The sequence below is a fragment of the Microcaecilia unicolor genome, chromosome 2 (genome assembly GCF_901765095.1).
Source record: "Microcaecilia unicolor chromosome 2, aMicUni1.1, whole genome shotgun sequence".
Classification (NCBI taxonomy): Eukaryota; Metazoa; Chordata; class Amphibia; order Gymnophiona; family Siphonopidae; genus Microcaecilia; species Microcaecilia unicolor.
In genome coordinates this window covers 117,797,955-117,812,206 of record NC_044032.1, presented here as the reverse complement: position 1 = coordinate 117,812,206, position 14,252 = coordinate 117,797,955, and the positions used below count along the sequence as shown (strand labels likewise).

Here is a 14,252-nt window from a genome sequence, read left to right as displayed (position 1 = left end):
TATTCTTCTGCCTGCCACCTGTCCAGACCCGGATTGTTTATTGGACTGTTCTTCTGTCTGCCGCCTGCTCTGATCCGGCTTGTTTCTGGATTGTTCATTTGCCTGCTGTTTTTCCTGGAATCCAGCGTGTTTCCAGTGTTCCTGTTGTTTGTCAGCCTGAAGCCCAGAGCTCAACTCTTGGTGAAAGGTGGCCAAGTGTAGGTGAAGCCTTGCTCCAGTCCACTGTGTTCCAGTTCCGGTCTGCCTTATCTGGTGTTGGGGTGATTCTCCTGCTGCTGCCGCTCCTCGGCAGTGGCCCAAGGGCTAACAAACCTAGGTTCCTGCTGTGTATACGTGACAGATACCCACATCCAACATGGCCGCCGCATCCTCGAATGCCCACACCCTGCGCAAGCAGGCTGCACCTCTGGAGGAGTGTAACAGAGTGTAACAATACCTTCCTTAGAGCCTGCAGCAGATGAATCCAGGAATTAGTGGGATGCACCAAAGCATACCCTACGTAGGGCGGGAAGCCAACACCCCCCGTGCCAACACTTCCGCTTGAACCTCGCATCTTCCTGCACGGCCACACCCATCCTGTAATGGAAGCTCAAGTAGCCACCCGACAAATTTCCTCCAATGGAAGAACTGAAGTTTCCACCCAGGAAGTCGCCTGCACCTGCATGGAATGAGAACGCAATGCCTCAGGCAGAATCTGCTTGTGTAAAATGTTCGCCAACACAATAGTCTCTTTAATCCAACAAGCAATGGTCACCTTGGAGGTGGCCTCGCTTGTGTACCCCAGAAAGTTGCACAAAAAGGTGATCCAAATGGTGAAAATTGTTTGACACCTGCAGATACCGGAACAGCACACTCCGCACATCTGAAAGGCGACGGGACTCGAACTCCGCTGGATAGTCCTCGTTCTGAAATGAGGGCAGAAATAAAGACTGATTGAGATGAAAAGCCGAAATGACTTTAGGCAAAAAGGAGGGAACAGTTCAAATAGAAAACCCTTCCTTCAGAGAACTGCAGAAAAGGGTCTCATCAAGACAAAGCCTGAATTTCCGAAATCCAGCGAGCCGACGCCATGGCCCCCCAAAACACCATCTTCAACGTAAGATCTTTCTCCAACGTCTTGTGCAAGTGCTCAAGCAGCAGCGCCTAAAGTGCCTGAAGCACCAGGTTTAACCACCAGGCAGACACAGCCAATGCAGCGGTGGACGAAGGTGGGGAGTCCCCCACAGAAAACGAACCACATCCGGGTGAGCTGCCAAAGAAGAACCAGCAACGTGTCCTCTATAACACGTGAGAGCAGCCACTTGAAACCAAAGAGAATTATAAGCCAACCCTTTCTGGAATCCATCCTGCTGGAAGGTCAATATGAGAGAAACCAACGCCTTAAAGGAAGACCCAGCATGCTGAACACACCATGCTGAAAAGGTCCTCCACATCCAAGCATAAGCCATGGAAGTAGACCACTTATGAGCCTGAAGCAACGTGGCTATAATCGCTTCCAAGTAACCTTTCATCTTCAAGTGGCCACTCTCAAGAGCCAGGCCGTAAGACCAAAGTGGGAGAGACCTTCCATTTGGATGGGCCCCCAATGAAGGCGATCTAGGGTCACTGGCAGATGCAACAGCGGGCCCTCGAACAGCCAAATCAGGTCTGCATACCATGGCCGTCTGGCCCAATCTTGTGCCACTAAGAGAACTGGTCCCTGGTGAAGACTTTTTCTGTATAGGACCCGTCCTATCAGGGGCCAAGGCAGAAACATGTAGAGCAGCACTGACTCTGGCCATGGCTGCAGCAGGGTGTCCAAGCCAGTGGACCCGGGTTACCTTTTTCGGCTGAAAAATCTAGGTATCTTGGCATTCTCTCGCGTAGCCATGAGGTCAATCTCTGGAGTCTCCCAACATAGACAAATCAGAAGGAACGCATCTGAGGACAACTTCCACTCCGCCACGTCCAGAAGAGTCCGACTGAGAAAAACCACCTGTTTGTTGTTCTGTCCCGCGATGTGTGCAGCCAACAAAGAGCATGAACCTCCGCCCACTCCAGAAGCCTCCAGACACAGGTCCTGCATGTCCTTCAACGCTACTCCAACCTTCTACCAGTAGAGTTGTCTTCTTGGTTACCGCTGTCACCAGGGCGTCCACCCAGGGGAGAGAAAACTGCTTCACCCGATCAGCGCCCACCAGATAAAGCCGTGCCATGGCCTTGGCCACTTTAAGATCAACATCCAGATCCGCCCACTGCATGGAAATGAGTTCCTGGATGGTCTCATGAACCAGGAACACTATCAATGGCCGCTGGATATTAGCCATCATAGGATTAACCGCTGCAGATGCAGCGAACTCCAGGTTTGCAAGATTCAAAGCCTCCAAGGTTTGAGAAATAAGGGATGGCAGTTCCTCCTTGTGAAAAAGTCATATCACTGAGGGGTCATCCATCTCTTCATGAAGAAGGCTCACCCTCCTCCACGTCATTCAGGCCCGCCTGCCTCCAAGACCCCCCAGAAAGAGCCACCAGAGACGGAGCAGCCATCACGGGGACAAAAGACCCCTCCCTCAGACAACGAGGCCATCAGCCTCCTTTTGAGGGTGGGATCATCCCCGCAAGAAGAGGCTGGCAGACCCCGAGCCCCACCGGGGCTGGAGCCGGAATCGCCTGAGGGAGAGCCCGTTTAAGAACATAGGCCTGGTGCATAAGGAGGACAAACTCAGGTGGAAAAAAAAACTCTACCAAGCCTGTCCTCCCAAATTCAGGCCTAGAAGTCATCCCAGACCTCCCTGCTACCTCACCCTCAAAAGGAGAAGCAGTATGCAAAAAAACTGTGGGGGAAACTGCCTCAGCGGTGCCTGAAAAGATGGCGCACTTGCCACGTGGCTCAACGCAGGAAAACATGCCATCAGAAGAGGGAAGTGATCCGTCTCCCTGCCACTCAGCGTACTCCACGCTGCACAAACCAGCCGCCAAATGCCTTTTCCCATATCAGGAACAGTGTTACTGTCTCTGCTGCCATCCCCAAATCGGACCACCTGGGAAGAGAAGAATAAAGGAGCTGGTACTTACCCCAACCGCCAACCTCCGATGCAGCGAGCTGAGCAGGAGCACTCCAGCTCTTTGAACAAGGCAGAGCTCAGGCAGAAAGCGTGCATGCTGAAATTTCCCTTTTTTTTTTTTTTAAAGCTCTCTGTTTTGTTTTTAAAGTTGTGGAAGGAAGGGAGTCTGAGAAGCTTAGCCCACATTTAGCCTGGGAGGAGGGTAAAATGGGGTGAGGGAGGGACCCAGCTATCAGGTATGCCCCCAAAGTTGACACCCCCTTGTTTAACTAGCCACCTAGCCCAGGAGCACCCTCAGGGACCATGAATTCAGGAACTGGAGAGAAGCCGTCCACCACCTGCTGGAGATAGAGATATACTAACTGATGGAGGGGCTGACCTTCTGGTATTACAGCCTTCAGTCTTGTTTATCTCTGCCTACTGGTAAACAGACATAACCCATCAGTTCCTGGATTCATCTGCTGCAGGCGCTAAGGAAGGATGGTTGATTTGGGCAGGGAAAAAAAAAGGGGGGGGGATGGTTTTAATATAGTCTCAATCATTATTGATGAAGTGAGTAATCAAATGTGCCAAATAAAAACAAACACGACCTAAGCATTTTGAAGACAGACACGACATGATTCAAGTCCTACTCAAAGACAAATGAGACAAGAAAGGCAACACTACCATGCGCTTCCTGCAGAGTTTTCCATAAATGTATAGCATCTCCCATGAGATATTTCTTAAGCGATTTATGAACATTCAGAAACTGTAAATTAAGAAGTTTATTTTGATTTTCCAGTTGTTTCACCTTGTGACAAACCAGCATTTTATGTTTACTCAAAGCTACATTAACACTTTGAAATTTTTTCACATCATCTTTAAGCTTCTTCAATCTAGTCACATGGTCCTTAGTATAGGTCTCTTAATTCTGTTTTAATAAATCAACTTTTGAACCAATGAAGAAATATCTGAAATAGACCTGGTCACTATCATGTTTAGTCTTTTCAGTATGGCCCAACTGTGTTTAAGATCACCACCAAAGTCTCCAAAAATGAGCCAGGGCCCTTGTTGGCTGAACTTAATGGTAATTCCTTACCCCTTGTTTCTTGAAATCACACAGCAGCACTTTCCAAACTCCCACACAAAACGTGTTACCTTCAGCACTGCAGCTCTCCAAGGAATCTCCTGTGTTCTGTCAGCAGAGCTCCTGTTCCAGACTCTAATGATATTGAAAAATTAGACACACTCCCAAACTGCCCTCTCCACAGCACTGCCACACAACATGTCATTCATTTGTAACAACTCTGTCACAAGTCAAAATCTGTGCTGGAAAAGGTAGAAGGCCAACCATCTGAGGGAGAGATGCTTCGTGTCTTTTCTGCTTCAGTGCACCCTCACTCAGTAGAGAAACTGGACTCAACTCTCCAAGGCACTACCAGATAATTGACAGAGAATAGTCTATCTGGCTGAATGTGAACTGGCATAAAGGTCTGAGAAGGAAAAACACCTATCTTCTCTTTCCACTATGCTGACAGTGGAAAATTTCAAGAAGAAAGCAAGCATTGTTACTCTCCTGTAACAGATATTTTCAATAAACAACACAACTGATTAGGCACACAAGTGGGCAATGATATTTGACAAACACCAGGATGGAACTGCTATACCAGAAGTACAGTTCTGAGAATGCACGTTCCTTCCCACATGCAGAGGTCTTTCTCAATTTTGTAACTCAACAATGAACGCAACAGAGCAGGGGAGATAGAAGCAATTGTGTGCCGGATCAATCCTGCTATCTACAGAAAACATTTGTTACAGGTAGCAAATAATGTTTTTTTTTCCACCAACAAGCAGGACAGAGTCTGGCACAAAATTGGCGACTATCAAGCTTAGGATTACTGAATTCATATATATTTGGTCTATTGCCCCAGAAAAACTAAATCACAAAGAAAAATGTAAACTTTCTTGATGTTACAAAACAGGTTGACCAGCATAGCTTGACTGAATACACTATCTCTGACTATGGACTGGCCAAACAGTAGTGTGAACTGAGGTATGATGTGAGGACCAAGCAGCTGCTCAGTATTCTGTTCAGTGAAATAAATTTCATGAACTGACTTGCTGCTTGTCAGGCAACCTCCTAGATTTGGGTCCCCTTTGGGATGGGATCCAGGAACTTTGAAACAAGGCAAAATCCAGGACTGGACTACAATCCAGAAGAACTGGATCATACAAGAATCCAGGGCAAGACAGCACACGAATAAAACATGGCAAAAAAAACAAGAAAACAAGAAACAATGAGTCAACAGGGAACAAGCCCAGAGACAGGAAAGAAATACCTCATACTCTTTCACAACCCCAGAAACATCCCCAACTAATGACAGAATTGTGAAAAGCAGAAAATTATTACTGCTCGGAGACTCCATTATCCGAGGCATTAACTTAGGAACACAGTTCAGGGGTTCCAACGTAGTGAAATGTCTTCCAGGATATTCAGCAACAAGATCTACAGACCAAATACTGAAAGTGATCCGAGAAGAGAGCAAGGCTTCAAACGCTGAAGTTGTAATTCACCTGGGGACAAATGACCTGGCCAACAATAGCAAGTTTACAGCACAGAGAGCGTTCCAGAAGCTTGGGGAGGGACTGAAATTTTTTGTTCGGACTGTGGCTTTTTCTGAAGTAATTCCTACATTGGGGAGGGGAGAGGAAAGACTACACAAAACAGAGAAATTCAATAAGTGCCTTGAGTCTTGGTGTAAAGAAGAAGGTTTTAGATACATAGGAGAATGGAGTAATAAGTGGAAAAATAACAGGCTGTACTTTAATGATGGGCTACATCTTTCTGTGATGGGAAAAAGGATCCTTGGGGATAAATTCAGACAGTATGTTTCTAGACATTTAAACTAGAGGGTAGGGGTGACAAAAGAAAACAGGGGATTTCGGAAGTCACCCCCAGAATAAACATGATGGCAGAGGGAAAGGTCATGTAAATATAAAAAACCACCCAAACTCACTAAGCACATGGAAAGCTATGTGCAGAAATGCTCGTAGTCTAAGTAAAAAGGTTCAAGACTTGCAAGCCCTGATGTCTGAAGAAAACTTGGATATTGTTGCTATTACGGAGACACGGTTCAACGATTCCCATGACTAGGATGTGACCATACCAGGCTATAATCTTTTTAGAAAGGATAGAGAGGGCCAACTTCCCTATGAGGAAAGGCTAAAGCGGCTAGGGCTCTTCAACTTGGAGAAAAGGCAGCTGAGGGGAGATATGATAGAGTGGAGTTGAACGGGTAGATATGAAGCGTCTGTTTACGCTTTCCAAAAATACTAGGACTAGGGGGGGCATGCAATGAAGCTACAAAGTAGTAAATTTAAAATGAATCGGAGAAAATATTCAACGTGTAATTAAACTCTGGAATTCGTTGCCAGAGAATGTGGTAAAGGTGGTTAGCTTAGTGGAGTTTAAAAAAGACCATTATTAAATGGACATGGGGAAAATCCACTATTTCTGGGATAAGCAGTATAAAAAGGAGCAGACAGATGTGAAGCGTTTGTTTACACTTACTAACAATAATAGAACCAGGGGACATAAGATGAAGCTAGATTGTGGTAGATTTAAAACAAATAGGAGAAAGTTTTTCTTTACTCAGCGCGTAGTTAGACTCTGGAACTCGTTGCCGGAGAATGTAGTGACAGCAGTTGGCCTTGCTGAGTTTAAAGGGGGCTTGGACATATTCCTGAAGAAAAAGTCCATTGAACATTATTAATTTAAATTTTTGTTTTGTTTTTGGGTTTTTGCCAGGTTCTTGAGGCCTGGATTGGCCACTGTCAGAGACAGGATGCTGGGCTTGATAGACCCTTTGTCTTTTCCCAGTATGACGGTACTTATGTTTTGTACTTTTTTGGGATCTTGCCAGGTATTTTTGACTTGGATTGGCCACTGTTGGAAACAGGATGCTGGGCTTGATGGACCTTTGGTCTTTCCCAGTAAGGAAATACTTATATGTACTTATGTACTTATGAAGAGGTGGAGGAGTGGCTCTGTATGTGAGAGAGAATGTTGGAACGGCTGAAATGTGGGGAACCTGGAGAAAAGAAGAAGCTTTCTGGATCATCCTGGAAAGAGAAGACGGAACCTGTATCCACACAGGGGTTATCTACAGACCTCCTGTGCAAATGGAGAAGTTAGACAAGGATCTGATAGAAGATATTCAAAAGATTGGTATGAAAGGGGTGTATTTTTTTTAGGGTATATCTATCCCTCCCAATATGGTGGTCCACCCACCAATACCTGTCACGTTTTCAAATCTGGAACTGGGTTGTGAGCCCTTGGGCCACTGCCGAGGAGTGGCAGTGGCATGCAAAACCACCCCACACCAGGGGCAAGGCAGAACTCTGACAACATTTAGGCTTCACCTGTACCTGACCACTTTCCACCAGGAGTTAAGCTCCCAGCTTCAGGTGGCCGACAGGACTTTGCAGGGCAGGGCAGGAGCTGGATAACAGCTAGGCAGCACAGGGACTGAGTGTCAGAGGGGAAAGGAAGGAACATGGGCAGCAAGGCAGAAAACTGGGCTAGACAATACAACACAAGGCAGGGACAGGACAAGCTAGGGGACAGAAACTGGAAGCTGCAAGCAGCCACTGAAACAGGGAACAAATCACTGACTAACAAGACACAGAACTAAAAGCTGCAGAGCAGCCAGCAGGATACAAACAGACAAGGACTAAACACCAAACTACCACTCAGAGACAAGCAAACAAACAACAATCTAATCTAACTATCCACAGACTAGCAAGAACAAACAAGAATCAAGGTAGGCAAAAACTAGAACTGGAAACAGCAGAAGTGCACCAGCACCCCAACATACCAGGGCCTTAGACGCAATGCAAAGGCAAGTAGAAATGTTCCAAGATGGCTGATAAGCCCAAAAGCAGTTGGAACTCAGCTGCTGCAATCACCAGGCAGCTACGGGTGCTGTGCAGGCTCAAACGGCACAAGCAAACCCGGCAGCCTGGAAGATCTGGACCGGGCTGAAATCTGGAACGAGTGACGGTCCACAGCAGCCACCGGTTCTGGCCACCAGAGGCCGAGATGAACACAGACGTAACAATACCTAGGAAGAAATAAATCACCCAAGGCTGCATCGGTTTGCTCTTTATGAGATACCTTATTTCTTATCAAGTATTTGTACAATTAGCAGATCAGTGATATCTCACTGAGAGTACAGAACATTGCTACACAAAATTCTAGAGCAAAAATCAAATAAAAGGCATTTGTTCCAAGAGAAAAATGCAAAGGGAACTTGGAGGAATCAAATGAACCTAACCAAAGAAATGTTTTTTTCTGAATTTAGTTTAAGTCTATTATTTAAAATCCAATCCTCTATGTATATAAGTTGCCAACTCTTTCAAGGTGTCACTCCAAACTCCCTTTACCAGTAAAAACAAAGTAATATTGTCAGCATATACAAAAAATGGCATCTTTAACCTACCTAATACCAATCTCAACGGTCGAAGCACTAAACTGAATAATGAAGGGGATAGTGGTGATCCCTGAGGGACTCCACAATCTGGCATCCAACTCTCAGATGCACTACCTGTTTTTTGCACTCTATAGTTACGAATGGTAAGAAACTCTCTAAACCAACTTATAATTCTCAAATCCCTATATCAATCAACCTGGACAACAAGACTAGGTCAAATGCAGCAGACAGGTCGAACTGAATTACAATTGCAATTTGTCCACGGCTAAGCAACATTTTACCAAGGGCAATGATAGAAGCAATCACTGTTTCTGTACTATAATTTCTGCAAAAACCTGACTACACCGGATATAATATATTCCATTCATCTAAATGACTTAACCCCTCTATTGCCCCAGGCACAAAAAAAAACAGATTGTGAGCCCTCTAGGGACAGAGAAAGTAACTGCATATAATGTGTATAGCGTTACCTACGCATACGTCTAGTAGTGCTATAGAAATGATCAATAGTAGTAGTATACGTGTTGCAGTATTTTGAACCAGCTGAAGCCTCTTCTGATAAAGAGAATTACAATAATCAACTCTACTTGTAACAAAAGCATATACTAACTTAATCAAATCAGACCGAGTCAGAAGCAGCTTAGGTTGGCAGATTTGACTCAATTGGGAATAGCATGATTTGACAACATGATTAATTTCTTTATTAAATTTCAAAGCACTATCACAATAAAATCCAAGAGTTAATATTTTGTCTCTAAGAGGAATCTGACAACCACATAATTGAGGGATGAATAAGCAAAAGGATTGTTCCTATGAGGAAGCCAAACAACAACTGATTTATCTATATTCAAATTTAAATCATGATCTGTTAACCATTTTTCCAAAAGATCAAGTTTACAATTTAGATCAGACATAACCTGAAACAGTGGTGTACCGGGGGGGGGGGGGGGGGGGGGGGAGCGGTCCGCCCCGGGTGCACGCCGCTGCGGGGTGCCGCGGCGCGCGCCTGGCTCCGAGTTCGCTATCTTCACTGCAGCTCCCGCTACCCCGGAACAGGTTACTTCCTGTTCCAGGCAGAGGGAGCTGCAGCGAACGAGCGAAATTAGCGAACTTTTCGGAGCCGAAAGGCGCGCGCCGCGGCACCCCCCCAGCGGCGTGCACCCGGGGGGGGGGGGGGGTGCATCGCGATCTGCCCCAGGTGCCATCCTGGCTAGGAACGCCACTGACCTGAAACTGGTCATCCTTCATAAAAACAATGATTTGTATATCATCTGCAAAAAAGTGAAATGTAAAACCCCAACTCTCAATCAATTCAGCCAAAGGAACAAGATACAAATTAAAAAGCATGTGTGAAAGTAATGAACCCTGGGGTACTCCTCACGCCAAATACTTGTGAGAAGATAACTCAAAATTCCAGCATAGCAACTGACAATGATTGGAAAAATAAGATTTAAACCTGTGAAGAACAGTAGACTGAATACCAAATTTTTGCAAAAGAGCAAGCAATCTGGATTGTGAAACAGTATCAGAAGCTGCAACAAGATCAAATTGAATCCACCAGATTCAGAAACCTGTGAGATCTCAGAACCGCAGGTTTCTGAATTCTGCTTTAAAAGAACATTGCTGCTTGGAAGCCACTTTGAAAGCAGCATTATTCCAGTGGCCATAATCAAAATCGTAGTGACTATGCAGCTATAAGTCGATTTACTCCACAGACTTTAGATACCAAGGTATTAAGTGGTGGAACTCACAGCCAATGGCAATCAAGGGTCAGCCTGATTATTTGGTATTTCGCAAAAGACTGAAAACTTTCCTCTTTGAGAGGCTTCTACCCATTAATGAAGTGTGTTAGACTGTAACTGGCCATCAGTGGTTTATTATTTAGTTCTTACTTGTATCTTATTTGTGCTACTCTGCTCTTAATTGATATTTTATTTATGGCATTGTAAACCTTGCCTGTTTTATTTATTTCAAGCCACACTGAACTCGAGTATGTTTGAGATAATATGGGGTATAAATAAATAAATAAATAAATAGTGAACCATTTTCAACATACTGCTAAGCTTCTAGCTTTATATACCATCTTACAATTATTAATTTCGTTTCTTGGCCCTTCTGGTCTCAAATGGCAGATCGCCCATGAGGAGGGAATCCTCAGTGCCTTGAGTTTAGTCTTTTGAATATCTGAGTCCTTCTAGTTGTGAAGCTTTGCATAATCGTTTTACTATCCACTGCAGAAGTAAACATTAATGTGTATATTGAAGTGTTCCAGTTTTAACTTCAGAGTCTTGCTGAGTTTCCCTTCCAATTCGAAAATTCCTGCTGTTCAAGTCCTCAGTCTTCTATTTTTTGATGTCTTCCTCTCACAACGGACACACTGACTTTTTGACAAAGATTCACTTTGGAGGATTTCTCATAGTTGGCAGATTACAGTGGATTCCAGAATTTTTAAATACTTTCTATGCTTCTTATATGCTCTTCACCTTTTATGTCATTCTACTGGGGATGAACACCAAATCCAAACAGGAACAGTAATTTATTTTTAAAGATTTTTTTTTTCGAGACTATGGTTACTGCATCTCTATTACTATTGTGTTATGATGTTGGCCATTTTGTTAGCATTTCATTTTCTGTTCATTCATCATGGCCAGGCAGATGGTAGCATATCCCTACTACTATAATCTTTCTAATCAAACATGGAATTTCTGATTATAAGTATTCTGTATGGAATTTTGTTTCCTCTAGGACTTTAATCCTGTTTGACTATCAGGCTTATTTTCAAAAGAGAAAGGTGCCCATCTTTCGACACAAATCAGGAGATGGGCATCCTTCTCTCCGGGTCGCCCAAATCGGCATAATCAAAAGTTAATTTTAGGCGTCCCCAACTGCTTCCTGTCGCGGGGATGACCAAAGTTCCCAGGGGCGTGTCAGAGGCGTAGCAAAGGCAGGACTGGGGTGTGCCTAACAGATTGGCGTCCTCGAGCGATAATGGAAAAAAGAAGGGCGTCCCTGATGAGCACTTGGGCGACTTTACTTGGTCCATTTTTTCTTATTACCAAACCTCAAAAAGGTGCCCAAACTGACCAGATGACCACCGGAGGGAATCGGAGATGACCTCCCCTGACTCCTCCAGTGGTCACTAACCCCCTCCCACCCTCAAAAAACAACTTTAAAAACTTTTTTTGCCAGCCTGAAATGAAATGTCATACTCAGGTCCATCGCAGCAGTATGCAGGTCCCTGGCAGGGGGGGGGGGGGGGGGGGGGGGGGGAGGTATGTGTGTGTCAGTGGAGGCATAGCGAAGGCGTGGATGTCCTTCTTTCAAACATTTTGGACGTCCTGAACTGCCCCCCCCCACCTCACAGGGATGGCCAAATTTCAAGGGAGTGGAGGAGTGGCCTAGTGGTTAGAACACTGGTCTTGCAATCCAGAGGCGGCTGGTTCAAATCCCACTGCTGCTACTTGTGATCCAAAATCCAAATAAATAAAGGGGGTGTCGGAGGCATAGCAAAGGCATGGACGTCCTTCTCACAGAAACATCCAGGCATGGACGTCCTTCTCAAAGAAACATCCACATTTTGGACGTCCTCAACTGCCATCGCAGGGACGGAGGCATAGCGAAAGAAGTCCTTCAACCATACTCTAAAAAAAAAAAAAGACGTCCCTGACGAGCACTTGGACGTTTTCACCTGGACTTGTATTTTGCTAAGGTTGTAGAAAAGGTTGTATTTTTCAAAGGTTGTAGATGGCAATTTATTTAAGGTTGTAGATGGCTATTATACACGCAGCTTGTCTGCATGTATGAAGCCGTCTTTGGAATGCGCAGAGCAGCCATCCTTAATGCTTGGCTGCTCTGCACTGGCTTCCCCTCCTTAGGAAGGAAATCGTGTGCAAATGAGCTAACAGTGAGCAGCTCATTTGCATGCGATTTCCTTCATACATGCCCGTCCCTTTCTGAATCACTAAGGGATCGGTAAGGGAAGGGCTTTTTACGTTAAATTAGTGCATCAGTTAGTCCACTGCAGTGCCCCCTAGGGTGTCCGGTTGGTGTCCTGGCATGTCAGGGGGACCAATGCACTACGAATGCTGGCTCCTCCCGCGAACAAATGAGTTGGATTTGGTGGTTTTTGAGATGGGCATCCTCGGCTTCCATTATCGCCGAAAACCGGGGACAACCATCTCTAAGGTCAACCATCTCAACATTTATGTCGACCATCTCTAAGATCGACCTAATGTTGAGATTTGGGCGTCCCCGACTGTATTATCAAAACGAAAGATGGCCGCCCATCTTGTTTCGATAATACGGGTTTCCCCGCCCCTTTGCAGAGACGTCCTGCGAGGACGCCCTCAGGAAAACTTAGGCGCCCCGTTCGATTATGCCTTTCTTTGTCTCATTAATCCAGTGCCAGCCCTCCACTAAATTGATTTGCCCTGTCAGTTTGATATAATTATGTATCCTGGTATCATAACATCCCACTGGTTATTCATAATATTGAAGGGATGTAACATAGCTGATATTTAAACAAAGTATGGTTTTATGATAAATTATTTTAATGTCAATAATGTAACAAATTACTTTAATGCATCTTGAACTAGCCAGGGTTAAAAGTGGAATATAAATGCCAACATGAGATAAATTAATCCGAGGCAAAACTTATACTGAATAGATTTAACTTTACTGACATGATTGACACAACAGATCCAGTACCACTACACTAGACAATGCAGCTTACCACAAGTTGAAACTGGCAGTTTGTGTAGAATCACAGAAATCAATACCCATTGGAACTGTAATAGATTCTCCAGGCTGAAGACATTCTGCAAAACAAAATCCTTTTATTATCAACTAAATTATAGTTTCCACTTTCTTGAAGTGATTGAAGAGTAAATTCAATGGCAAAATGACAATTGCATACAATTTACATTATCTAAAATGCTAAACATTTTTACCTTTTAGAAATGAAGCATTTTTCAACCCTTGTATCCAGGTAATTTTCCCCTTTGATTTTTCATTCATTCCTTTCACCCTTTCAGCTTTACAATCTTTTTTTTCCAATTCTAACTTTCTTCCCTGTCCCCTTTTCCTGCGATACCTTCTCTCACTACAGCTTTCTTCTTCCATAAAATTGCCTTTGTAAGCTGCCTTGCCATAAGACACATTTTTTTCTCCTTTACGTGAAACTGAGGAGCGTCAGTGTGCACAGGACAGGAGGAGCAAAAAGAGCAGGGCAGGAACGAGGATGCGCCGGAGACGGCACTGAAGAAGGCTTCGGCTGGCGGGGGTTGAGTTGGGGACCCCCGCCAGCAAAGGTATTTGCGAGGTGAGGGGGTGCGAGGAGGGTGCGAGAAGGCACGAGGTGGTGGTAGGGGCGAGGTGAGGCGAAGCGTGGCGTGGCGGTGAGGCAGCAGGGCGGCACTCAAAATGTGCCCCCAACCTCGGGCTCTGGCCCCCTCTCACCGTAAGGTCTGGCTACGCCCCTGATATAAGGAATACAGCAATCTGACTTAAATCAATGGAATCATCACAAAATTTGCACAACATATATTCCAGTTCTGGGAACACCCCTGAACTGACTAGGGATACATGAAGAAAGCTCTTATAAATGAGAGCAAGCCCAGCCCCTTTTTTCCCCTTGTCTTAGAGAATCAAGTCAATCATAACCGGGAGGGTATAACTGGGGTAGTATCGGACTATTGGTTTCTGTAAGCCATGTCTCAGAGATAAACAGGAAACGCCT

General features: G+C 44.9%; 1 protein-coding gene across 1 annotated transcript in view; it reads right to left on the bottom strand.

The window, feature by feature from the left end:
• Nucleotides 1-14,252, bottom strand: part of AP3B1 (adaptor related protein complex 3 subunit beta 1) — a 1,191,861-nt gene that overhangs the window by 296,902 nt on the left and 880,707 nt on the right. The window contains exon 24 of the mRNA XM_030193246.1: nucleotides 13,248-13,332. Coding sequence (XP_030049106.1) covers nucleotides 13,248-13,332 — 85 coding nt within the window. The remainder of the gene's footprint in view (nucleotides 1-13,247; nucleotides 13,333-14,252) is intronic.